The sequence below is a fragment of the Coturnix japonica genome, chromosome 1 (genome assembly GCF_054131305.1).
Source record: "Coturnix japonica strain WE chromosome 1, WE-NBRP24, whole genome shotgun sequence".
Lineage (NCBI taxonomy): Eukaryota > Metazoa > Chordata > Aves > Galliformes > Phasianidae > Coturnix > Coturnix japonica.
In genome coordinates this window covers 19,133,216-19,160,414 of record NC_140663.1, presented here as the reverse complement: position 1 = coordinate 19,160,414, position 27,199 = coordinate 19,133,216, and the positions used below count along the sequence as shown (strand labels likewise).

The 27,199-nt window shown below is 35.4% G+C and overlaps 1 protein-coding gene across 9 annotated transcripts in view; it reads right to left on the bottom strand.

Annotated features, from left to right (window-relative positions):
* Nucleotides 1-1,222: 1,222 nt before the first annotated feature.
* Nucleotides 1,223-27,199, bottom strand: part of POT1 (protection of telomeres 1) — a 61,294-nt gene continuing 35,317 nt past the window's right edge. For 8 of the 9 annotated variants that reach the window (XM_085521811.1, XM_015853230.3, XM_085522027.1 and 5 more), the window contains 11 exons: nt 26,763-26,918; nt 18,731-18,894; nt 17,984-18,072; nt 16,943-16,987; nt 16,358-16,514; nt 11,965-12,170; nt 9,287-9,422; nt 6,940-7,034; nt 6,411-6,502; nt 3,966-4,071; nt 1,223-2,937 (listed from right to left, as the gene is read on the bottom strand). In XM_085521811.1, coding sequence (XP_085377937.1) covers nt 2,825-2,937; nt 3,966-4,071; nt 6,411-6,502; nt 6,940-7,034; nt 9,287-9,422; nt 11,965-12,170; nt 16,358-16,514; nt 16,943-16,987; nt 17,984-18,072; nt 18,731-18,894; nt 26,763-26,918 — 1,359 coding nt within the window. In that variant the 3' untranslated portion in view covers nt 1,223-2,824. The remainder of the gene's footprint in view (nt 2,938-3,965; nt 4,072-6,410; nt 6,503-6,939; nt 7,035-9,286; nt 9,423-11,964; nt 12,171-16,357; nt 16,515-16,942; nt 16,988-17,983; nt 18,073-18,730; nt 18,895-26,762; nt 26,919-27,199) is intronic. The other variant, XR_014936514.1, reaches the window with a different exon arrangement.

Here is a 27,199-nt window from a genome sequence, read left to right as displayed (position 1 = left end):
TTTACTCTCCATTTTTAAAGCAACTCAGACCTAGTGGCACTTCATCAGGTGGGTGTTTCCACAAACCACAATACTTCATGGCTATTTAGTATGTAGGAAATTATCTGAGCAGGATTTGCAGCAGAGTCTCATTAAGCCTCTCTTAATGAGAGTCCATCTTGCCTTTGTGGCTGCCCTCTGAAACAGTTTCATTCTCTCCTTTATCTTCTGTTGCATTTCCTTGTCTCCTATCTATGTACTCACTACTAGCACTCACTGTTCAGTACACTTGGAATAATGCTTATTTGAAACGAATTCTTACTTGATTTTTCTCCTTCCCTGAAGAAAGTTTTCTGTAGTTGCAGTGTCCCAGTTCATGCCAGTTTCACATATTTTAACATGGATAAATTCACTGCAATGTAAAACACTGTGGTATGAAGATAATGATAAGAACTCATCCTGACTAAAACAAACTCTCTTCCTTCTGTTGCAAACCTCAGCTTGTTAGATCCAACTCCACTGTGTTTTCAATCCCACTTCCTGCTGTTCAGTAGCTAAAGGATTAGTATTAAGCAAAGCATTTCAAAGTCTTGTCTGTAAATCTCTGGATCCTGTAACATCTAAAGCTGATGAGAAAGTTCAATCACCACTGAACAGCAGGTCACCCATCAGAAATGCCTTCTTGCATCTGCAATGTGTGTTATTATTGTAGATTCTGACATTTCCTTTGGAAACTTCAACAGGATTTTAGGCAACCAAGAGCTTAAATTCAACTGACTTTTGAAAGACATCCAATCTCAATTGTTTAATCCACCTTAAAACAAGGACTTTGGAAGCCCAAACATACAGGAATTCCTGAAAACACTGAAAAAACATTCCCACATATATTTTGCTTTTTTTTTTGCCTGGCATTCCCTGAAGGCTCAATCCTTACTTCAATTACATTTTTACCACTTCTATGCGCTCACCTGTGTAATTAGTAGGGTGGGGGAGGAACAGGAGTTCATGCTCATTTTCAACTCTGCACTAATTCTTTTCTATTCAATGATCTTTAGTACCAGATATTGTTTTTTCATTACTAATTAAAATTATTTCTACAAATTATATTTGGAAAGAGAATTAAATGCGTAAGTTCCACTGCAACAAACTGTGTAAGCATTCATTTGAAGCAAGACTACCAATAGCAAAGTTTTCACCACTGTCTTATGAACTAGAAACTGAAAGTCAAATACAAAACATCACAGTCTTTGGAAAAGATTTTATTAAACATTTTAATAGTTACAACAATCAACAGCACAGAAGTGTCAAGTCTTCTGGCAGGGATCTCAGACATCAGGTGTAATAAAAAGGCTTCTTTACATAAAACATATACTATCAATTACTGCTGTCAGTTGGTAAAAAAAAATAAAAAAAATAAAAATATCTCCTTCCAATATTTTCATGCACTATATACAATAAACGCTATAAAAGATTGTCTTCCGTTTAAATCTTAACTTCTGAAGTCATTTGGGTCCTGCCAGTGCCTCAGGTTTAATAATACACATTTAATAACATTATGTTTTTGCTTATGCAGTTATTCATAGATTCAGGCACTGTTTCATGAACCAGATCTGCTCTTTAGTAAATGGCCAGCTCCATTCTGAAGTTCAGATTTTCCTTTAAAGGAAATATGCACTAATCACCTTTAGTAGAGTTTTCCCTTACAAACTGATGGATAATGTTCACGTATTCTTTGGGGACACGGCATATAAATTCACTACAAACTTTCAGAGTGTCAGAAAATTATTTGAAGACATTTGGTGAAATTTTAAATTCACAAATCACATAACCAAATAACAAGCTCAAAAAAAAAAATAAAAATAATTAAAAAAAAAAAATAAAATAAGAAAGCATAACCTTTCAGTAAAATAATGACCTGCTTACAAGTATTGCATCTCGCTCCTGAACTCCTTTAAAAAAACAGCTGTTGTAAATATTATGAGATTTTTTCTCTAATGGGAAGCACTTGATTTGACTGGGATTTCTACACTAATTATCAGTGGAGAAACATGCCCTGAATTTCTTGTGCGTACTTCTGAATGCAAAATAAAACCATCAAGTAATTTCTCCAGCAGTACTTTCAAGCAATGATATCACTAGATTAGTTTGGTATCTCTAAATTTAGTCAAACAATCTGATTATGTAAGATAGAAAAGGCAGATCTTGGCAGTTTAATCTGACAGTAAATTTAACCCAGATACGAGAGCCTTTGAAAACAGAAACCCAGGTAATAAACTCTGGTCCCCAACTGGGTCACTTTAAAAATCTTTACAGTTTACCGAATTTCAATATTCATTTTACAATTTTAAACGATCTTACTTTCATGACTTGACTTCAATTTTAGTGATAAGCATCACATGGTCAGATTTGTAACACTATCAAAATACTTGCAGAAAAGTCTCAAAGTTTACCGTAGAGCTTCTTCTCTCTATCTCTATTGACATCAGACATCATTTCTTTTTGTACTGAAATGAACAAAGCAGCATAATTCTGATTGTACTCTCTGAGTAAAATCATCAGTTTATAACCTCATTGCTGCCTTTTTGAACGATAGCTGCGTATCAGATTTTTTCCATCAGTCTGAGCTGAGCAGCCTCCACTGAAGCTCAGCCTCCTCCAGTTCGCCCAGACCATTAGATTGCATGTAGAAATGTAGAAAATACACCAAAACATAACTTCCACTCACCTTAACAGGAACTAAAATGCCATACATACAGGCTGAACTCATAAGAATGGAAAATGGAATTTTTTACGTAGTCTCTGATACATTAAAAAATAATTGGATTCTTACTGAATTAACACATTTCTATACAACATCTTCAGCAACTGTAGTATCAAAAATTTGATAATAAACTTGATGTTTCTTTCCATCTGCAACATTATAGGACTTGATGAAGCATTCCAGCCATGGCAAGTCATCTACAAATCAAAACCAAATTATAATTTAAATGATTTCTAATTATTTCTAATTTTTATAGGAGAGAAGTACAAGTAGAGCAGGATCTTAACTAAGATACTTAAACATATAAAATATTCAAAGAGAAAAAAAATTAATTACCCATTTGAAATTAAAATCCATAACTAGCATTCCAGTTTGTATCTCAAAATTACACGCACCACCAGAAATGCTGTTTGGTGGCAAACAGCCTCCCAGACCACCTCCACTCTGAAAGCTCTTGATACAACTATTTCTACAGTACTACAGCATTTATAAAGACTTTCTAAAATAAAATCTCAGTGATACTAAGACTGATGGATCTGGTCAAAAAGGGAATCCAGTACACCCTTTACAATAGGACCACTTCTGTATAAAAAATGACTTTGGTGTGGTTGCCATTGATATTCATGTACTTTGTGGGAGCAGGCTCCTGAGGCTAGAGCAGTGGCAGAGACACACAGATACTTTGCATGGATGTGGTTTGGATGCAGCTACTTTCTGTCACAGCAAAAATACTACATAAAAACCCGTCTGGATCTAGACTAAAGCTTTCTGCTTAATTTCTGAGGGTGGTTTCCTGTAGCAAGGGATGGTCTAAATCAGAATGTGCACTTGCAAATGTAGAATCTCACTCACTATACGTCCCAGGCACAGAATTCTTTCAGTTTTCCCTAACATACTGTGACACTCAGTACAAGGGTGATCTGGTTCACTTCTATATGAACTGAAATGACACATTAGTGTCTACCTTTACATGACCGTATTCACACATCAATGCATTTCAAATGAGAATTTACTCAATCAATATTATTATTTTTTTCCTCAACAGGGACTTCTACAATTAGAGAAAGGTATCAAAACAGGTTGATCAGAACACCCCTTATAGACACCCACATTTCTCATTTTTGATTTTTACCCAAGTGTAATTTGAATTCTAAAACTCTGCATATGTAACAGCAGACCAAAAGATCCTTTCCATTTTTATCTCCCTCTAAAACAGCAAACTGACCTAATTTTCTTCCTGGAGGAGAAAGTGTATTCATGGTCATCTCCATCTTTTGCTGAAGGAAACTATTAGTTAAGATTTCAGAGGCAGGGATTTGGAAAAACTTTTCCTGGAAGAGAACAGAAGAGAGTGAGGTGTTGGAAGAAAGATATGAACTCATTAGCAAGAACTCTGACCGCCCGTCCTTTTAAAGAAGTAAAAATCATCCAGACATTAATGAAATAGAAAAAAACAAAACAAAACAAAACAAAAAGAAAAAACAACAACAACAACAAAAACTCTTTTACTGTCTAGATATAAGAAGAAAAACTGCCTGAAAAACCTGTTTTTCAGTACTCCTTAGTATTCAGAGACTACAGCCACTCAGAAAGCAGAGCATACTACTAAAACATCTGCACTGTAGGTGTGTATATATAACTGTCAAATATTCTTCATAAATCAACATCATCAAATAATGTAAAGGTGGGAGAGGATGGTCAGTCTTCCACTATATTCCTTAACTGCAAAAAACATAACACTTTCAGGGGAAAAAAGTCAGTTGAAAACAAGAGGGCACCACTACTTGGCTTCACACAAGTGGGACTTCCTTCATTTGAGTTTCATTTTTTGACAGTTTTAGAAACTATGGCAAAGGGCTGATACTGCAGGATGCATTTCTGCATGGAAGAGTGAAGTAAATAATGGAACAAGGAAATATTAGATAGACCATTTATTCAGATATTATTTACAATAACATCACTTACAAAACCCCGATTTTATAATTTCCATGCTTGTTGCCTAATTTTGTATCTCTCAGGGTTAATATCACTTCAGAGCTTCATACAGTGAACTCAATATTTTTTATGGCAATTTATCTTTTTTTTTAAAATATAAAAATTCTTTATAATCTATCCTTTGTGTAATTTTTGTATGAGATGCTTAAGTGACTGTAAGTCAGCAGATAATCTGGTGGCAAAACTGACACAGGTAACTACTTTTTCCCCTCTCTGAGTTCTTTTGACTACACAACTTCAAAATGTTTTCCTACAAAAATCAAATAATAAGAAAAGAACTGACAACATTCCAGTGAAAGTGTGACTGGAAGGTAGTGTAAAGTTGTACTTCAAAGTAGCCCAGCTTCTTCTGAGGCGATGCCGAAGGACCGAAGTTTAGGCTAGGAAGGTAGGGCCTTTCCTTGAAGTTACCACCAGCAGAGATGCTAGCAACTGTGACTTCAGAAGAAACTTGTTTCTTTTTCCTGCAGCTGAGCTGTAAACAGTATCTGATGAGACTCTTGGCTACTGTAAGCTATGGATTTCTGAATTTCTAGATTCAGAGACAGTTTAAAATCTTTTTCCCCATTTCCCTTCTGCATTTTCATTTCCCCATATAAAAGGAAAACGAACCGTAGAAAGATGACAAGTACTTTTCACTGGATACATGTACAAAACAGCGTGTTTTAAGCAAGCCAAATCAACTGCACATGGAATGAGAAAATGTCTTAAAGCTGAGGTTCTGTTCAGAAGTGAGGGGAATGTACCAGAGAAGAATCAGTGAGCAAGAAATTTATTAATCTCTGTAATTATAAATACAGAAATAGAAGCATTGTATGGTAATGACTCATGCTACAGTCCTCATGGAAGATGTGGGCCAACTGAGAAGAACTCAGAACAAAAGTGAGAACATTCAGAGCTTATGGAAACTCCAATACAGAAGAAAAAACCCACCTCTGATACTGATAAAAAACTCTTATATAGAAGAAGATTAAATTAACTGTGTTTTTACAGACTTCAGAAGGAAAACTCATACAGTGTGTAATATCAGGCAAAGTATGTATTCTTCAGTGTCTCAATGGTCTTAAGTTATTTCAGAGGAGATTGGAAGTAGATTAATTCTAAGGTAAGTAAAGTAATGGTATTAAAGTGCTTCTGGAATCAAAGACATATTTGCATGACTATAATTACAACCTAGCATCAAGAAAAGAAAGGTCTCTTCTAGTTCACAGTCATATGAAACAAACAATCAGGAATTACTCAACAGACAACTTATATTAGATTCCATTTGAAGTTGAAAAAAAAGGGGAAGTAATGACATTTCGAACTGAGAAATTACTTGCATAAATCCTGAAATTCATTCATACTGCATTCAGGATGCCAACAAAAGCAAAATTTAGCCACAGAAAAGTGTAAAAGTCTATGGAGATCAAAAATTATCAACAAGCTTCAGTTTTGTCTTTATGCTTTGATATTCTACACTCTGATATTTTATTGAAAAATAACTAAATCTGAATCTTGAGTATCTTCACAGATGAGCAGTGTCAATAACATTATAGCACTTCCAATTGGACACCATAAAATGCTGCAGGTAACACAGAATGAATACTTCCATACATACATTTGCTATTCCAGTAACAAATAAAATCCAAATCCACATAATCCATATAGCTTACCTATACCTAGGGTTACTTACATAATCAAAAAGATATGCATTTAATGCTCCTGTTCCATCAACCAGTGTGAACTTCATAACGAAAACATACTGCAGTAGTTCAATACCTAAAACTGAAGGAAAAGATGGATCTGCTTCATACAGTGAATATGCAAGATAAATTACAACAACTCAAGCTTACACAATACCTCTGTTTCAGTGGTAACTTACTCTGAATATTCTAATTAAATCATAAATTCATAGGCCAAAAACTAAAGGCTCTCAATGTCAAAGAGTGGTTCATATTTTGAGAGTGCATTGCAACTTTCCTAGAAACACTTTAACAGGTAAGACTGTAAAAATACAGGAAGATTTTAAGATATTCTTATCCTAGTAATAGAACAGCTAACCTTGGCTTAGATGTTAGATTCTGCCTTTTGGTAGGATCCTCCTACCCCTCTTATCCATACAAGATGAAAGAGATCTGGTCCAGTGATAACAAAGGCATTTTATATACACACTTAAGAATCAAGGCACGGAATTCTTTCAGGACAGTATCATGTCAGCTGACCTTGTGCTATTTCAGTTGGTTCCCATGATGGTTCTCGTTTTTCAGCTAGGGAACTCAGATTCTCGATACTCTTTGGATTTGAACACTTCTTGCACCTAGCATTTAAAACAAGAACAGTGAGACTAACTAAGCACTGAAACGTTTATACCAGATACATGTTTCTGCATAAAAAGAAATAATTCAAATGTCCTTAATCAGTGGCAGCCTAAGCTATCTATTAATTTAAACAATTATTTTACTGAAAAAAAGCAACCAAGATTTAGGCCATATCAAAATCCTTAATGCTGCTTTTGAATCATTCCTGAGTAGAAATAAACTTGGTCTGCACATCTCTACATAGATATATAGACATGTTCACATACCACCACTTTGTTGTTCACCATTGCAGACAACATTTTATTTTATAAAAGATGGAATGAATCTGAACTAATAGCAAGTTCTAAAAGCACAACAGGGTTAAATATTAAACTCATATTAAATACGAGTTATTAAAATTATCTGTTTCTCTCTCTTTTTTTTTTTTTTTGCTGACATTTACACATTATTATGAATTTTACACAATGCAACACAGGAAGTAAATGCTGAAGAACTTCTCAAAGGTTTGGTTTTTTCTTCATTTTCCCAATGAAGCAAAATGACAGAACAGCTATTTTTATTTTTTTTTCCAAATCAAGCTTCTGTGCTAGTATACTGCTGATAGTACTAAAACAAATATTTATTATCTTTTAGAATTACTTAGAAAACATGTCATAAAAATCAATACCCTTAATTCAGTGCAAGTGATACAAAGCCAAGCTCTGTGAAGCTAATCCTCTTTAATTTCATTTCAAAAAGTTGTGAATATTCATTTATGGAAAGGTCAAAACAATATGACAAATAGTTCTCTGCATTCATTTTATCAGGCCCCTGTGGGAGTCATTAGGGCTCACGTGTAATATGCAATATTTTTGTCAATGTTTTATTTATTTTTATTTATTGCCTACAGGACTGGATTAGTGCAATGCAGAGCACTTCTTGAGCTTACAAGGTCTGCCAAGATGGAGGACTCAATATCTTCCATAAAGTATAAAGATATAACCATTTCTACAAAAGTAATACCTCCTATTTTATTATGTTGGCCTACAATGTCAGAGGTGGATGCTGATGGTATGGCAGTAGAAGCAAAACCTTCCCACCAATATTCTGTTACATTTTGTTGCTCTGTGATAGATGGCAGCAGAGGGGCTATCTGACAAAATGGCATCTGACAAAGAACTACGCATGAAGTGAAGGTGTCACTGTATTCTTCCATGCCAAATAAACTGCACCCACTGACATTCATTGATGCTTGCTGAAAGTTAGCGATCAAACTGTATGTGTGAGCACAGTGAGGGGTGGGTGGTACCTTTCAGTGGTGGTGACAGTAGGTCATCTCTGCTGGTGCAGATTTTTGTGAGCATGGCATGCAGGCTCTTGCTCATTGTTGGCAAAAACGTATAAGTATTGACAGTGGCTAAGTTGAGAAGTAGTCTTATAGCTGAGAAATTCAGGTTTCAAATAGCGTTATTGTAGTCTTTGTATCTCTTGTTGTTTCCAAGGAAATAAATAGGAGGTACTATTTTCATAGTGAACTACGTATTTATGAGTTTTCTGAACTATATGTAGTTGCACAGTAGTGGGAAAACATACTAGCTAGCACTCACTGAAAAAGGAATACAGTACTGAAAGATACAGCACAAATACCAGACCTAGATTTGTGTTATCACATTCCACATCTCTGTGAACTGTGGAATTCAGACACCCCTTGAAGCTTTCTCTGTAGAGATCAGTACCCATAAATTGACAACTTATTTTGCACCATTGTGAATCTCAATAAATGGCAATGGCAAAGAAAGCTTCCCCAACACTGGGAATTATAAAGAAAGTAAGACTTAAGACTGAAATCATCCTTGAGGGCCTCTATTTTTTTATCTGTGTGGAAAAAAAGCCCACATCTTACAGTTTTAATGCAACATGTTTTCATGTTTTGATTCTTTTCTATCAAAGAAGATCAGAAAATGGCTGCCTAGAGAATGGAAGATTTGGACATTCCATAGTCAGAAGAGACTCATACACATGTTTCTGCCTCTGAAATTACTGCCCTAATCATAATCACAGGCAAGACTGAAGCTGGGGTGCTGTGCACTTAGATATATAAGATTTATAGTGTAATTGAGCAAGATAAAATCCAAATGCAATTTAGCTGAAAGGACGCTTTGATATTTACTTTGCATCAAAGGTTCTTTCAATAAGTTATCCCTTGAGCACTGCAGTTTGAATCACTGGTCTCTATTACTGCAATTCTTATCAATAAATACTTTTAACCTACCCATAATATTTTATGTTTCCTTGTAAAAGAAAAGGAGCTGAAAGATCTAATAATTCAAGATCATCTTCCTTGGATTTCACAGGAATAACACATTTAAATCTTCTTGTAAGCTTCCAGATTTCTTTTAAGGTTCCACCTATTAAAAATGGAAAAATGTTTTCTTAAACTGTAATAAAAAATAAATAGAACTTGAATTTCTTGGCTGATTAGATGCTCATTTGAGGACCTCTACTAAAAACTGAGACATACAATACAAAATTGAATAGAAGATTCATTATCTTCTCCATAACTCAACAAGTTCAATAGAGAATCAAAGATGGACAGAGCAGGTCAAAAGAATATATAACAGACAACGATCTGAATTCACTTTATTAGGTCCTTATGGGGACTAAAAGGGCTCATGGGACATATTTCTGCACAGAATTGTTTTTTTTTACTGACTACAGGACTGTTTTAGTATCTTTAAATTAGAGTTATTGTAACAACAAAGTTTTGCCTAGTTAGAATCACTTTCACATCACTTCTATAAGTTTTACCACAAATTTTCTCAAAACAAATAAAAAAATAGTCAATGCAACTTATTCTTATTAGCTGTTTGCTACTAATGGTCAAAAATCTATTAATTTTAAATTACTAGTTTATGAAAAAGTATCTATTCAACCACATCACAATTGCTGTGAGGTGGGAAATGCAGAAGTAGTAAATGATATGAATTTGAGTGCTACTAGCTTGGGGCCATGTAACAGCAGAAATATAAATATATCATGACTGAAGCATTGAGATTTTTGAATGATCTTACTGGTCCCTTCCAACCCAAAGTATCCTATGATTCTATGATTCAATTTAATCAGCTATTTAACAACACATAATAAAGAAGTGAGCTAACAAGTGTTTTCTACAACTGATGTATATCACTAATTATAATCAAGACTTTATGACACGCAATTATGGCACTGGGTTGTAAAATATTTATGGTATATATCTCTTACTTGTGTTGATGAGATAATTATAGAAGAAATACATAAAGGTGCATTATTACTAGTGATGTAAAATGCTCAATGTCATGGAGCCTCCACAATGCACTTCTCATTACAAAAACAAGTAAAACAGACAGATATTTGAAATTGCTTTTGAAAAGGTCTTCCAAGTCCAGTGACACAGTTCATACCTTTCATAAGCACCTGAACTCTCATCCCAGAGATTAATACATAGAATACAGGGTAGTTTAAACTATGACATTGCTAAAAGGCCTCCGGAGTATTTGTAATATAAAGCTGCATTGACTGAATGTATTCTGGCTCGTAAGAGATCAGTATATACAGAATCAGCAGGGGTTAACAGTGATTTGAATCACTCTAACTTCATGTAGAAATATTGTGAGTATGCAAGGAAGATTAAAGTAGTTGTTTGCTGGAACATTTCATCTAAAGTTCAACTAATCTGCAGCAGTAGTTATTGATTTCTCTCACACCCTTTGGAGACCCACCTAAAGACTCTGTTCATTATCCAGTTGTTTCCTCACTTCCAGCCAAATAATTGCCAAGCTCAAGGTGGGAAGTTTTTACTTCAACATGAAGATTATGGGGAGGAATAGAGTCTTGTGTTGTACAAGAGCAATTTGCCTGTGTTTAACAAACACAAAGAATTTTGACTGTATCTGCCCAGAAAGTGACGTAATGTATTTGCCCTTTGAGCATGGTCAGTATCCAGAAAAGCGTCAACAGGATTTCTAGGGAGACTTCAAAAACTTAAACTCCAAAAACTTGAAAAATTAAAATAACGTGTGGCTTGGAAAAAGATCGTAATCAATGTGCTGGGGAAAAAAAGAGTCCAAACACTCATTATGCTCCAATATCACAGAATCACAGAATCGTAGGAGTTGGAAGGGACCTCCAGAGATCATCGAGTCCAATCCCCCTGCCAAAGCAGGTTCCCTACACCAGGTCACACAGGTAGGTGTCCAGGAGGGTCTTGAATATCTTACGCAAAGGACCCCCTGACTCACATTTACTTATTCACTTCTATGCTTGGACACAACTGAGGACTTTGTTCTGGAATCAGAATGATATTACATGCATAAATTTACTTTCTTCTTCTACTCAAAACATTCCTTATTTGTATTGCTAAATTGTTTTGTCTAAGGATTAGTGGGTATTTCTCCTCCCTGAGGCAAATCTAATTTTAAAACAAACAAAAGCAGAACTACAAAAACATGCTATATGATGCCTTATTTGTCTGAAACAACACTGACATCCAGAGGCTGACAAAGCTAATTGTAAGCTTGTAGGCCTTCCAAACCTTTTCCTTTCAGCAGAAGTCTTCAAAACCTTTTCTATATCAAGACTAAAAAAAAAATACTTTAAGGCAAGCCAACCAGATTTCAAATCTGAACTGAAAAATCAGTAAGCAAAGATGGAAAATAACATATTCACATTTTAATTTCAGGAATACCTTGGAACAGACAGAAGTACCTGAATAACCTAATGAACAATCACAAATTACTTTTTCCTGTGTGTACACAACTGTAACGAATTTCCAGCTTTACATTCATTATAAAATGGCTTAATGATCATTGTTACTTATAATGAATATAACTTCAGCACATGTAAACTTTGTTTAGTTATTTGTAAATTCAGAGTGGGCACTATGTCATAAAAAGTGATATATTTTAATCTTACCTTCTATCATAAGCAAGGTATTTTCAGGACGTTGAAGCATTTCATAATGCTTTACAAAATGAATAGTTATTTTCCTTTCTTTCTCTTCTTGTGTAGTCCACATTACAGACTCATACCAGGACATACTCTGTAATTCTGGGTTTGGGGCAGTAGCTGCACAGCCTTGCAAGATTAAGTCAAAGGCATCTCCATCTGGAACTTCTTGCCTAAAACCATTTCCAGAATTAATAAGTAAACAAAACAACCATCTAGCAAAAAGGAATGCAGAACTCTAAGTAAATGTTACAATGTAGTCACAAAACTTAAAAATACATAAAGGAACTAATTTTGTTGTTATATCAGTTAAGGCATTTAGAGTTATATAACAATTTATACACACAGATAATTAAACATTAAGTAACATACGCTTATTTATGCACAGAGGCAGCATAGCAGCGTTGTTCACACATATGGCAATCCATGGAAAAACAAAAACAAATAAGAAATGCAAGGGTTTTCAGTTAGGCTGAAAAAAAAAAAAAAACAAAAATCGCATACCACTGAAGTATAACTGAATGAGCACACAGGCTCATATAACATCCAGTTATGTGTACATCCATGTTCCAGCCTATTTTACTCTGTGTAGCTTGGAGAAAGAATGAAAAACTGCAGTTTAACTTCACATGTGCACTGTGAATGGAAAGAAAATCTGCAATTCTGTGTCACAGTTTCTTTCCTATCAGGTTAAGATGCACCACTCATACATTTTGTTTCACCCATCGAGAACTAACACAAGAAAATAAAAATTTACTAGTATTGCCAAAAACAGGAAAAGAGACAGCAGTTGGCATAGACAGGAAAAAAAAGCAACAAAACATTAGAATGTTTTCTCCTGAGACCTGCCTGATCTCTCTTAACAATGGTAAGACACAGACAATGTTAATCATGGACAATGTCAGAAGTAAAAGCTTGGGCTATTTCATAAAACACAGAGGGAAAGTAAATAGCAAATTTCAGAGTAGAATAAAAAAAGAACATAATAACAACTCCTGAAGCTTATGTTGATGATTTCTCTTTCAAATTCAAGAGCATCTGCTTTCACCATTGAGTACAACAGTTCTTGTGTGTGAAATGAAAACTTTGATATTATCCTGCTGAAACTGTAAAACTAGCAAACAAAAAGTATGGATGAATCCCAACTTTTACTTGAAGAAAACAGCGCTGTTCACAGAACTCTTGATCTGTGTTTTTGGATCACTATTTTAAATGGGAAAACAATGGACCTCATATAATAGGTCATTACCCTGATATACCCACAAAATTCTCCTGTTTTCTATAGTCTGTAGATTTAGTGCACAGGCAGGAATTGAATGGTTGCTGAACTAAAGGAAACACAGGAGTCATAACCTCTTTGGTGTGGATATGTGAATTTAACTAGTTCCATTTTTATAAATAACAGAGGAAAGCAAATGTTACTCTTATCTCCTCCCCGCACAAAAAAAAAAAAAAAAAAAAAAAAAAAAGGGCAAGAAGTAGCCAGTGAACTAGAAGGTCGTCAATCTTACCTCAGTCCCCAGTAAGATGACTGAGCAGCTAAATCTGGAAACCATTTCCAGGCATATGAAAGACAACAAAAACGTTTGAGGTAGTCAGCAAAGATTTACCGAGGAGAAGTCATACTTCATCAGCATAATAGGCTTCTATGATGAAATGACCAGTCTAGTAGATGAAGGGAGAACAGCACATATTGCCTACCTGAACTTTGGTAAGGCTTTTAATAATACCACCCATAAAGATCCTCACAAACAAGTAATTGAAGAATGGGCAAACAGTGAGGTTGCTGAGAGCTGGCTGAACAGCTAAGCCCAGAGGATGGTGATCAGTGTTGCCAAGGGTGCAAAATCTTAAATTGGCAAAGTATGTCATGGGTCAATATAGAGTACAGTCCTGTTAACATCTTCATTAATGACCTAGAAGATGGGGTAGAGTGCAAATTTGAGATTAGCATATTTGCTGATATCTCAAAAGAGTGGCAGATATATCAGAGTTGTGCTGCCATCCAAAAGGACCTTAACAGGGTGAGAAAATGGTCTAACAGGAACCTCATGAAATTCAAGAAGTGCTGCGCTTAGTCAGAAAATAACTCCATACACCGATACATTCTGGGGTCCAGCCAGCTGGAAAGCAGCTCTGCAGAAAAGGACCTGGGGGTCCTGGCTGAACACCAACTTGAACACGAGCCAGCAGCGCACCCTTGCCACAAAGAAGGCTAATGGTACCCTGAGCTGCTATAAATTATCACCTACAGGTTGAGGGATGCGATCCTTCCCTTCTACTCCTCACTGATGAGGTCACACGTGGAGCACTCTGTCCACTTCTTAGCACCCCAGTACAGTAGATACATTGGAATACTGGAGAGAACCCAACAAAGGGACAAAAGAAAATTAAGGGACTGAAGCATCTTTCCTATAAAGAAGTCTAAGAGAGCTGGAACCTTCCTGGAGAAGGTTCACATACGAATACTCTAAAAGGTGAAAGGAAGACAGAGTCAGGCTCCTTTCAGTTGTGCTCAAGGAGATGATGAGGATGAATTGAAACACAGCAGATTCTATCTGAACATCAGGAAATAGTTCACTGTGCAGTTAACTGAGTAATTGAACTGGCTGCCCAGAAGTACTGTGGAATATCCTTCCTTGGATATGCTTAAAAGCCACATGCATATAATCCACATAATGACCTCAAGAAGTCCCTTCCTGTTTCAACTATTCTGTGACTCTGTGAACATTTTGCTATTTAGAGGGAAGTCCTCAGTGAAAGTCTGAAAAACAAAAGTACATCACTCTGAAGGACTTTATGTATGATGAGCTGAATGCACCTTACTTTGTAAAACGTTAAAGGTTCAAACTCTCACAGAATTTTGTTCAGTCAAGCTCCTGCTAAATATGCTAAGTATGCTAAAACAGGCAAACAACTTCTTTGCCACAGCAGAACATGTATGGAGAAGAGATGAGCCCAAATTGTATTTTCTTCCCTGTCCTCTTAACTTACACGTTCTCACATATTTTCACCTAATGCATACAGCGGAGAAAAGAGAAACAAAATTTCTGGAAAATAATTGCAAGTAGTCCAATTATTGAAGCAGGATGGCAGTACGAGTAAGAAATATGCTAATTGAAGTCTTGCAAAACTTTCTGGTTTAAAGTCTGTCCTATTTCTGTGGCAAAAAGAAGGCAGTAATTTGTAGGAGGAGTGGAATTTTAAATGGAAAATGTGACAAGTCAAGAATACATAAAAAGTCAAATAAAATAGTAAGATAGGTACATAGCTCATAAGGAACAAATTCCTGTCTATTCTATAGGCTTATATAGAGTTGGCAAACGTATCCGAAGAAGTTACAGAAATGGCAGAGAGATAGTAATTACTTTCTCTTAATACATGGTAATAAAGATCAGTTACTTGAATGCTGTGAAGAAAATTAAGCAATTTTCACATTAGCAACCAAGACAGCGCAATAACATCTGACAAAGAGAAATACTGTTAAAGCAGCAAACATGCTACTTTGCACCCGGAGCACTAAGAGAAGGCTAGCAGGGGCATTTTGTTGGCTCAGTAATTTGCATCTAATAAAACCTGATTATACAAAAAGATTTCAAATGGACAGGAGAATGCTAAAATGTCATCACCTAAAGAAGAAAATAATTTACACCAGTAGCTACAAAACTGTTTCCTTAGAGCTTATGTGAGACTAAGCCAGGCAAAAAAGTGATTCTGGATTCAGATGATCATGAACAGCACTAAAAAGCATATTATCCTATAAGCTAATCAAAATTCGGCTAAAACAAACTTTCCTTCACTATTAGTAGAAATTCTTAGGTGAAATTATTTAAGAAAGCATTATTTGTCACAATGAGAAACCACATCACCTGATAAAATGGGTAAATGAACTTATTCAAGTTAGAAAAAAGACCAAAAAGCTAAAGTGAATGGTACTGTTCTTATATTTCTGGACCAGGATAAGATATCTTCTCTGGAAGACTCACTTTAGTCAAAGATATTTTATTAATTAATGCAGACCGTAATGTGGAGACTATCACAGCTTTTTTTTCATATCCTATTGTAAAACTGCACAACAGAAACAAGTACTTAATGCAGTGTTAGTCTGGGAAAAAATTACCTATCAAATTTGAAAATTAAGAAAAATTGCTTTGAAAGCACTCAAAGGATTCTGCAAATGCACACCAGCTGATGATTTCAAATTTTCTTATTACCATTAAGATCCAAATCTCTGCTTGAAATGAAATACATTTAAAGAATTTAAATGCAGCTTGTTTTACACAAAAAGAGGATGAAAATACAGACAACCTAAAACATATATGACAATTTCTAGATTACTTTTATTACCTAGAATACTTACAAAGTATTGCATTTGGAACAATGAAGTTTAACAGACTGATAAAGCTTCTGGGGTTTAAAAGATCTCAGCTTTGCTCTAATGCGATACTGTTGAGGAGCTCTGCTGTTCAGAACAGTTTTCAGCATCGTGTTACTCATATCCTGATGATCCGTCAATACTACAAAACAACAAAAAAAAGCCAAACATAACTATTAAATAGTATCTGGAATATGAGGAATCATCAGCACAAATAAGCACTTTCCCTTAATTCCTGATTTTTCTCCCCAGCTGCAGCCTCAGCTTTATTAATACAACATAATACTTCAGCCTTTAAGTAAAATCATAAGAAGCGGTGGGATCATGGTGTACTTCAGGGTGTAGAAATTCAACATATAGAAAGAACCAAATGTAAATAAAAATCAAAATATGCTTTATTCCTTTATAAATGAAAACAATTCATAACCTTATAAGATTCTGATGTTATAATAGTTCTTATATAATAGTAGTAAGTAATAGATATTACTTCAACATTTGAGCTGATGTCTCAACAAGTAATTTTTATTCTAGTAAAAATAAAATTTACTTTGACAATAAAATAATTCCTACCTGTAGCAGATAATTGCTGACATCTCTGTAATGGTGATTCAAGATCTGAAATCAAGAAGAAATTATTTTCTTTCTTTGTGCTCTTATCATGTAGAAACACAAAACCAGATAAAAGGACAGGTGCACACGCAAAACAAAAAGCTGAACAAAGGAAAATGGAAATCCTAATAACATATGGAAATAATACATAAAAGAAAAGCACGTAGGAGACAAATATCAGATGTCAAGAGCTATTATGCTTGGGGTAGAAATTAATGCATATATTAAATAGCAACACCCATGAAAATAAACACATTTGGACAGTATGCAGTGAATAACTGCTAATAGCAATCGTATTTATACTTCTGCAACCTTTCTGGACAATACAGATATTATTCAAAAATAAATAAATAAATAGATAAATAAATAAAAGGATTGCCTAGTCCCTTCTTTGAACAGCCTCTACTACACATATACAGAGCAGCAAATCTGTGCAAAAATCTCTATAAATATTTTACTGATGCCTAAGTAATGCAGGATTTTAAAAGCTGGAAACAAAGGCACAGACTATATTCCAGCTTCAGGTTTAAGATCAAAAATACCATTTAAAAAGCAATACTGAGCCTGGAGAACTGTCCCTGTGCTATTACACTTCCATGGTGTTGCACTGCAAAACTCTGCCCCTACCATAACCTCTCCATCCAACGGCTTTAGAACTGATCCTCAGCTGCTAGCAGCTGTTTAGGAGTGCTTTCAGTGTCTGTCTTTGAGGAAACCTCCTTTAAAGTAAAGAAGTTATGACACTCAATGTTATGATCTGATACAGTACATTTAAGGACACTGTTTAATAATTTATTCACTCCCTCTCAGGAAAGCATTTATGCTTCTGCTGTGAGATAGATACAGTTATGTCAATGTCTGGTTTAATAATAAAAAACAATTCCCTAAAGTCCTGTACAAGTAACATCACACACTTGTTTTGACCATATGTATATTTTGACTATATTATTCCTACATACATATATGTTAAAGAAGAGCAATTGAGCTTTTAATTACTTTTACCTGTATAATTGTCAAAAGTGTCACCTAATTCCAATGAAGACATGTTTTCCATATTCTGACTGTCTGTCAGGTCCACACATTCTAAGAACCTAAAAATAAACAGCAACACATTTTCATAGTCTAGTGAAGACTTTTATACACAGACAGAGATATGAAACTACATATAAATGAAACTTATGATTTATCAACACGCAGGTAAAGTGTCCAGACAAATTCTTCAGCAGGGACAAAAAACTCAACTGAATCAGAAGCTGCAAGAAGAACATATATTAATGATGCAGGCAACAGTCTCCTTTCCAAAGCACTTCTGGAATTTCAAATACAATATAGTGCCAAAAGAAATTTGTACTGCTGGAAAAAGAATTCACAACAAATAATTAAATAGGGATGCCAGTTACTTACCTTTTCTCTGTGGATAAATTCAGCTCAATAACGCACTTATATGCACATGCTCAAAATATCCTCTAATCATTTGTTTGACCATCTTCTAAAAGTTACATCACTATGAAAGAGTGTATTATTGTGCTCCGGATTAATTATTATAGCACTATAAAATACAACCTTAATTTTCCATTTGAAAGATTTGCTTTCCTTTGCTTATCCTCCCAAACATCTATTCATCTTGACTGTGCTAAAGGCATATTCTGTTCCAGAGTTCCCAGTTCTTACATCCATTTCCAATTCTGAACTACACAGTTATAACTGTTTTCCAGAATCATGTAGGAAAAAAAAATATATAGAACTTACGTTTTTAGTTCCTCAACATCTGAGTTATTTTCTGGTAAGATTCCTATTCCTCGACCATAACAGGTGCCACCATGAAGATGAAATTCTATATGTGATGATATATCTTCATTTGTAGCACTTGCTTGTTTCGTATGAATACTGTAAATTCTCAGAAAACTTCCTATCTTAAAGAGAAAACAAAGATTTGATAACATAAAGTTAGATACCTTCAAAATTCATAATGCTCTGTTTTCACAGAATCACAGAATAGCTGAGGTTGATAGGGATTTCTGGACGTTGTTTGGACCAAACTCATTGCTCAAAGCAGAGTTAACTTAAGCAGATCACTCGAGGCCTCATCCAGCTGGACTTTGAATATTTTCAAACATGAAGACTCCAGAAGCTTTCAGGATGACCTATGTATTCTGCTTTATCAGACAACATTAATGGCAGCAAAGGCTGCATTCAGAACCAGTGTAAGTATTATTGCAAAATCTGATTCTCAATCAATCTTAGGAACATAGACCAAGGAAACCAATGTATTCCTTTTCTAAGGGCATAATTTGTCTACTAAATTCACTATTCAACCTTCAAGAGACTGATGTGCTGTAATCTTCCCAGGTACGATGAACACTCAGCAATTTACCTCATGTCCGTCATCATGCATGGCATTCTGCTTAGGTACACATACACATCCGGTTACACACATTTATCAACCATCTCTCACTTTTACACTGCAGGTAACATTTTTAAGTGTCAGAACAAAAGGATGCATGCTGGAAATTTAGAGATTTTGTCACTATCCACAACTCTCAGATGTACTTCCCAGAAACACTGAGTATATGCTTCCAGTTTTACTTAGTAATTTTGTGTTCTCTCTAAAAGTTTTGCCAAAGGGACTTATGTTACCTTACACAAATACCTATTCAGAAGGAAATTAAGGAGTGGTGAATACTGAATATAACTTCACAACGTGCTTTTATTTCAAAATCTCACTCCCTTTGTCTCTCCCACCGCCATCCTCCCTCCAAAAATCCCTAAATCAATGGTCTAGAGGTAGACAACCAAGAGACATAATTATACTGTTAATTTACCCCTTATGTGGTATAAAGGCCTTTGAAACAAATTTACTAGCGCCCAAATAATTTTTTTAAAGCATAATCAAAGATTCAGCTGATAGATGGCAAGTCATATTCAATAACCTGGATTTACTTTTGCTTTAAGTATCTTTTAAATAGCACTATATAAATGATATATTATTTTAAATTGACTTCCATTAGCATTAATATTACAGCAACCAGTCTGTTAAGACTCATTTCAGATTCAGCTCTCTCTTTAGATACACTAACAGCCAGTGACAGAGCAACCTTAATCTGCAGTAACTGAAAAAGTGTGCTTATTGGACTGGATTGGCCAGGTCATAAAGATTACATGTAGACATACATATGGATGCACAAAATCAGATAAAGCAGCACCATGATTTTTGAATCCTCCCCTGTATCACAGAACATTATATAATACTGGTATCAAACTGCTTGTTTAAACAATAATTACATTTGAAAAAGGCAGCATATTTTGAAATTCAGGCACTTGGGTCATAGAAAGTGCACTTGGCTTTTAGCATGGAGTTTTAATTGATATGCACTAGTAAAGAGCTGCTCGTTTTGTTCATTCAAAGCATCACACTCACTTCACACAACTTGTTCTTCGTATTTTCCACAACCACTTAAATTACTGGTGACAGACTGGTAGCATCAGTGTTCCACTAACAGGCTAGAAATGAGGTGCTCATGTTGTCTCCCACTCAGCAGACAAAAAAAGCTTACTGTCACATTACAAAGCATCACATCATTGACCTTTTATCAAATGTTCTCTTTTGATATATACTTACAAAACTTATTCTGTTCCTCCTGTCTTAACCATGATATGAAACAATCCACTTTTCAGTTCTCTTCTTTAACAGATTACGTTATTAGACTAGATACTACATGTCTACTCTAAACTCAATCAAGAAACTTAAAACACACAAACTTTCTGCTGGAAATAATGTAGTGGACTTAGTATCATTTGAAGACATAACTGAATTGAAGCCATTTTGCAGTAACTGAATCCGTATCCAGCATTATGTTCATTATAACAAAAGGGCTTTTGACTATGACTCAGACATGCTACTCAACGCCATTATGTCATCTTAATTCATCCTGAAACACAAGCATTCCTTACAGTTGTATCAATACAGTAGTGAACAACATTTCTGTCAATATGCCAGAAAAATTCCCTGCATTTTTTATGCTCTCCTCTCCTTCTTATTGCTAACCTCCAACAGAAGCAAACAAGCATGTAAGAAGGCCTGATGATATCAACATGAAAACTTCAACATTTAGGCAGTGGTTATGAGACTTATTGGACATCAAATAAACAGAAATGTAAGGGACAGACAACAAAACTCGAAACCAATGACTATTACAAATGCTTTTGGATAAAGAGCCTTAGCTCCTAGCTAAGTTCTGTTTATAAAATAAACCTATGTCAAACTTCTTTCAGAAAGCAATTTAAGAGGTAGTCCAAAAATAATGCCCCCCCAATTTTACTATACAGGCTGGGAGGCAGATGTTTGTGGAATGGCAGTAGAGGACAAACCTTACTGACAATATCCAGATACACTTTGTTGCCATGTGACAGATGGAAGCAGAGGGACAGCTTGACAAACAGTGTCTGACATGGAAGTACGTATGAAGCAAAGGTGTGTCACTGAATTCCTCCATATGGAAAAAATTCCACCCAGTGATTCATCAACACTTGCTGAATACTTATGGAGACTAAACAGTGGACATGAGCACAGTGAAGCAACTTTCAGCAGTAGCAACAGTGACAGTGGGTCACCTCCGCTGGTGAAGATTTTTATGAATGTAGCATGCAGGCTCTTGTTCACTGCTGGTGAAAAATATACAGCTAGTGGTGGTGGCTACATTGAAAAACAGTGTTTTGTAGCTGAGTACTTGATCTATCAAAACAGTGCCATTGTGCTTTCTGTATCTGCTGTAGTTTCCATGGAAATAAATAGGAGGCAGTACTTTCGGAGTGAACTATGTATATGTGATTAGCAAAAAGGCTGTTATAATTGAAGATCTTTTTCTTTCAGAAGCACCTCGTGAAAAAAAAACCTACAAACTACGTATTTAATACTGGCAATTACATGCACAAAATTAAAACATTACTTATGGCTGAGAAGATCCAAAAATTCAAAAAACATAAAATGCTGGGTTTGCCTTCTAAAATTGCACACTGAAATTAATGCAAAAAGTAATGTTTCAGTACAACATTTAGCTTCCCAAGATGCACTATCAATACAGAAATATTACTTTCTCCATCCATATTTCATTAAATCACTTCTGAAGGCATTTTTATGTATTTTAATATTGCTCACAACTGTATTACAAAGATACATTATAGTCAGCATTGTCAAATACTGAAAAAGTCAGGAAGGTCTAAATGCAAACATCAAGTAATGGATCTGACAGACCTGTGTTTTCCATAAACTCCTTGAGGGGGCAGCATTGCTTACCTTTAACAACAGCAAGCAACTGTTGAGGGTATTACAGATAAAACATTACTGCATGTCTGTTGTTTACTGAATGCCTGCAGATCACAGAGTATGCTGCATACTTGTCTGAGATCAAATTATAATCTAAATTAAAGCAAAATCTATGATTTACAGAGTCATCACTAAAATCTAGTACAAAAGGAACTCAAATTATTTGACCTGACAGCAATTCTATTTATGAACTACCTGCCTACTTCAGAGAAAATGTATTTCAAATGAAACTAAAACAGTAAGAAAAAAATCTGGCAGTAGCACAAAATATAGCAGTAATGATATCCTATTTGCAGGACAATTCAAACACAACTACTTTAAAAATAGGTATCAAAGCTAAGGAAAATTAAAAAACAAGTTGCATACAGAGTTCCCTGTAACTACTCAACTTTAAAAAAAAAGCATAAAGCTTTTTAGCATAGCAAATTCTTGCTATTTCTTCAAAACAAATAACTGCATTTACATGGAGCACTGGTGATTTCTGGAAAGTGATTTTGTCATGGCAGCTTACTGTTGATGCTTTGTTACAAGTGTACATCCAGAGCTTGTCTTCACACATAGGAATCGCATAATTTCATCTGAACTGATTTTTATACATGTTTTATGGCAGATACTCAAGATTACTTCTTTGTGATCATTTCATCCTATCAGCAGTTCAATTTCACTAATTGTGCACTTCTTGCAGATGACAGGAAGCACACACACTGTAATTGGATGCAGCCCTTCACATCCAAGGAATACCACCAACTTAAATCCATACAAAGGACTGTGAAATTTCTGGAGAATCCGGGTTGTCTTTTTTTTTTTTTCTTGTTGTTCTTTTTGAGTACAAAGACAGAAGTAAAGAAAATACCACAGACAGGTCACAGGAATGCCACCCAGGCCTGAAAAATACAAGCTAGATATCGCGTGTATGGGAGCTGCTGAATGCAACCTGAACCTCTGATTCATCACCTGAGGCAAGTACTGAGTCAGCCATGGGAACACAGGTGAAGGCAATTCAGCCGTGTGATCTGAAGGGGTGGAGCCTGGCTGCACCTCTCCTAGACCCTATTTAAGATCTGACTGCCACTGAAGAGGGATCTCTCTCTGGAGATTGCTCCTTTGTTGAGTTTTTTCTGTGAGCCCAGGACACGGGTGAGCATTTTCATTTATTTTCAATTATTCCTTTCCAATGTGATAACTAACGTGATTTCTAGCTGTATGATCTGTACATAACAGCCTAACCACATCACTCTGTATATTTGTTGATTATACATCACAGCTACGCACCTTTAAGTCACAGGTTAGAAACGTGACTCTGTCACTAGAAAAGCAAATAAGACTTTTTAGTCCAAAGCACCATCAAAAAAGACTCGAGATTCTATGCAGCTGGAGGAACAGCAGAAAGTCTGCATCTAAACATATAGAACATTAAATACTGTCATGAAATTATAAAGACCAGGACCTTTATGAATGCTTATTTTTATTATGCTAACCAGAAAATGTGTGGTAAAACAAAATTAGCAATAGTAACCCTTGAGAGGAATGCTTAGTACCACATATTACTGAATGAATGACTGTGCATGCAGGAAATCTCTAACCAGCTGTGGACAACTAGACTCCTACTGCGCATTGATGGATGGATCTCTGACACTCATTGTGACACTCAGTATCACAGAATCATATAACGGTTTGGATGGAAAGGACCTTAATGATCACCTAGCTCCAACCCCTGAGCAATGGGCAGGGTTGCCATCCACTAGATAAGTTATCTAGGAAAATACCACCAGTGGAGAAGTACATGTCACAGATCTAATTTTTCAGTAGTGTATATAGTAAAGACTGCATGAATCCTGAGAATTTCTGGAAATACAGGAATAAAAAAGACAGAAGAATAATGAAGTAAGACCTACAGGGAGGATCCTAGAAAAGTGGGAAAGCCTCATGCACTATAAGTGCACAGGAGAGGGCCTGGAAAAAGCAGCAAACACCATTATCTCTGCTTAGCTGTAGCTCTATTAATGTCCTTTTTGCCCAGGAAATAATCTATTTCAGAGAGGTGAGAATTCTGAAATTTTTGTCTGTGTTTTGCTAAGGCAGCAAATGCTGAAAAGTCACAACTTTTATTAGCCTGAAGGGAGGCCAGTAACAGGTGATAAAAAGTCTACTTGCAGTATCAACTGTAGCATACCTTTAAAGAGACTTTAACAAATGATTGCTTTCTGACACTGTGCTCTAGGATTTACTATCAACTGACTGTAATATATAAACCAGTTTTCTACTCTGTGCATTGGTTATTTACAATGTTCTTGTCTGAGCGTGTAACCTACAGATACAATTTTAATGTAAGAACAAATAATTCAGATTGATTGTTTTTTTTTCTGCCCTTCTGCAGTCTGAAAAACTGCATAAAGTGTATTGTTGCTACATAAAACTTCATTTCAGAAGCGCAACTGTCACTGCAAATGGTACAACATGGGAGTGTAACCTAACAGTTCCTCAACAACACGCAATAAAAAGGCAATTCTAAGTTACATTCAAATGCAGAAGAGATGACTTGAAAACAGAGCAATTTTATTGTTTCTGAAACAATAAACTGGCAAAACACTCAGTACGCAGTTCCTGTCCACACTATTCTTGTGTTCACACTCAGAACGTGGACATGGATGCAGTAAATTCCTACCAGTTTAAGAGTGCACAAAAATGATTTTCTAAAAATCTTCGTATAACAAAACTGTGAATGAAATAAAATAATACACAGTTAAAAGAGTACTTTAGTTACACTTTCTTGCAATACCATATGATTTTCACTAGTATTTAAAAATAAACATTTTACTGTATTCAATTTTATGAGCCAGTTCAGCAATTTGTCTTTAGATTTTTCTGTGAAATAAGATTAATTGCCAAAATTGTAACCTGAACTCAGTAGATCTTTCTGAAGTTTAGTTATTAGGGTATCATTATTTTTTTTTTCTTCAGTAACACTATGAGGACAATCCACTAATGAGTGAAAACAAACAAACAAAAAACCAACAAAACATGAATATCTTAAAACTTCCATGGTTTACATGAGTAAAAGTACCATAGCTGTGGAGAAAAACAGAGCCTGTGCTGCTGAGTGGGTCAAGTCAGGCTCCTAACAGTTTCCTTTCACAGCAAAGCCTCAGCTACACTATGGAATATCCAACAGAAGCAGGGATACTTCATAGTTAAGGAAGAACATGTAAGATGGGGGGGGGAATAAAAAATTGATAAAAAACTCCCATGTTGCACATAATCAACAGGAATTCCTGAATATAATATTTAAAATTTGTAACGCTAAGTATTGCCATTTTCCTCCTCTATTTTTGTAGAATGGTTTAGCTTGGAAGGGACCTTAAGGATCATAGAGCTCCAAAATCCAGCTATAAGCAGAGTTGCAACCCATTAGATCAGGCTGCTTAGTGACAGTTCCTTCAGAACCCCGGGGATATATGCTATTCAGACCCAGACTTGTATACATTCTGCCTCATGAGGGAGTCTCTGACTGAGTCCTCAAAATCATGAATTCAACCATGGAATGGTCACTACAGCTCAGACCCCCTCCAGTCTTAACTTTTTAAATGATCTCCTCTGCAAAACATACCGCTTCACTGGAAAATAGGCATTTATATATAATGTAAATGAAAGCAGTTAACAAAAGAAAAAATCTGGAAGATGACCTGTAGGTAATGCCCAGATTACAAATTACTACTGTGAGTAATTTTTCTTACTCTTTATTACACAAATGCAAGCTATTTTGCTGTCTGTTATTTACTTATGATTGACCACTATACGTCAAATTGATTTCATGTTGATAGCCCCTGCCCAAGAAACACCTACCACATACCTTTATTTTGCAGCAAACGCTGTTTTTAAAACTATGCTTGGGTACAGAAAACAAGACATAAAATTAAAGATGTATTTTCGGCTAATTTGCTGTATTTAGAAGCAAGATGGCAGTATTGCTGAAGATCAAATGTTTAATTATGTTGTTTTCTCTACCTCAGCATAATCAACATTACTGACCCACTAAATGAAGACAGTACTGCAAGTTGCAGAACTTTATAGAACAAATAAAATCTTTTATTCAGAATTACAGGCCTTTAGTGGAACTGTAAGTTCAACCCTTGTTTATATCATTTAAACATAATTCTGAAGAACAGAATGCATTTTCAGAATGTACTACATACAAAGTATGTATGACATTATAATGTCTGGAGAGACCTGCTTAATTGGAAGAATTTCCTTCATGGCAATTTTAGGGTAATGAGGCTGTTTTACTCATGTTGAAGGAGTTCTATATTCCAATAAAAGACATGAGAAATACACTGAACAATAAAGAGCAACATTTGAGACTAATTAAAAGCAGAACTGCATGGATACATTCTCTGAAGTGAGTTCCAGGCAGAAAATAGACCACAAATTGAGAGCCAAAAACAATGAATTGTAAATTACCTTTAGTGATTTTGCCAGTTGCACGTGGTTGTCATAGGCTAAAACATCCACTGTTACATTTCGCAGACGATGAAGAAGAGCTTTGTCTCCTTCCAGTTCTTTTTCTTCCACAGGTACCTTCCATGTTGGGTAGGGGCATTTTGTGCCATCCCAAACCTACAGTGAAAACCAACTATTACAAAACACTCAAAATATTAGTGCATAGGAAATTATACATATTAGTCCAACAGAAAATAAGCTCATGATACCAATGAGTTATGCCCTCCAGGAGGGGTTGGAAGAAGAACAAGGATGGGTAAATACACCAAAGGTCAATTTTTAAAGGGTTTCTACCCCTTTCTGAATGTTTAACTGCTATGAATCAAAGAACACAAAGTAAAAGATCTAAGAAGGAGCAAAGCCATGTGTATATGCATGGAGAACAACTTATGACTGAA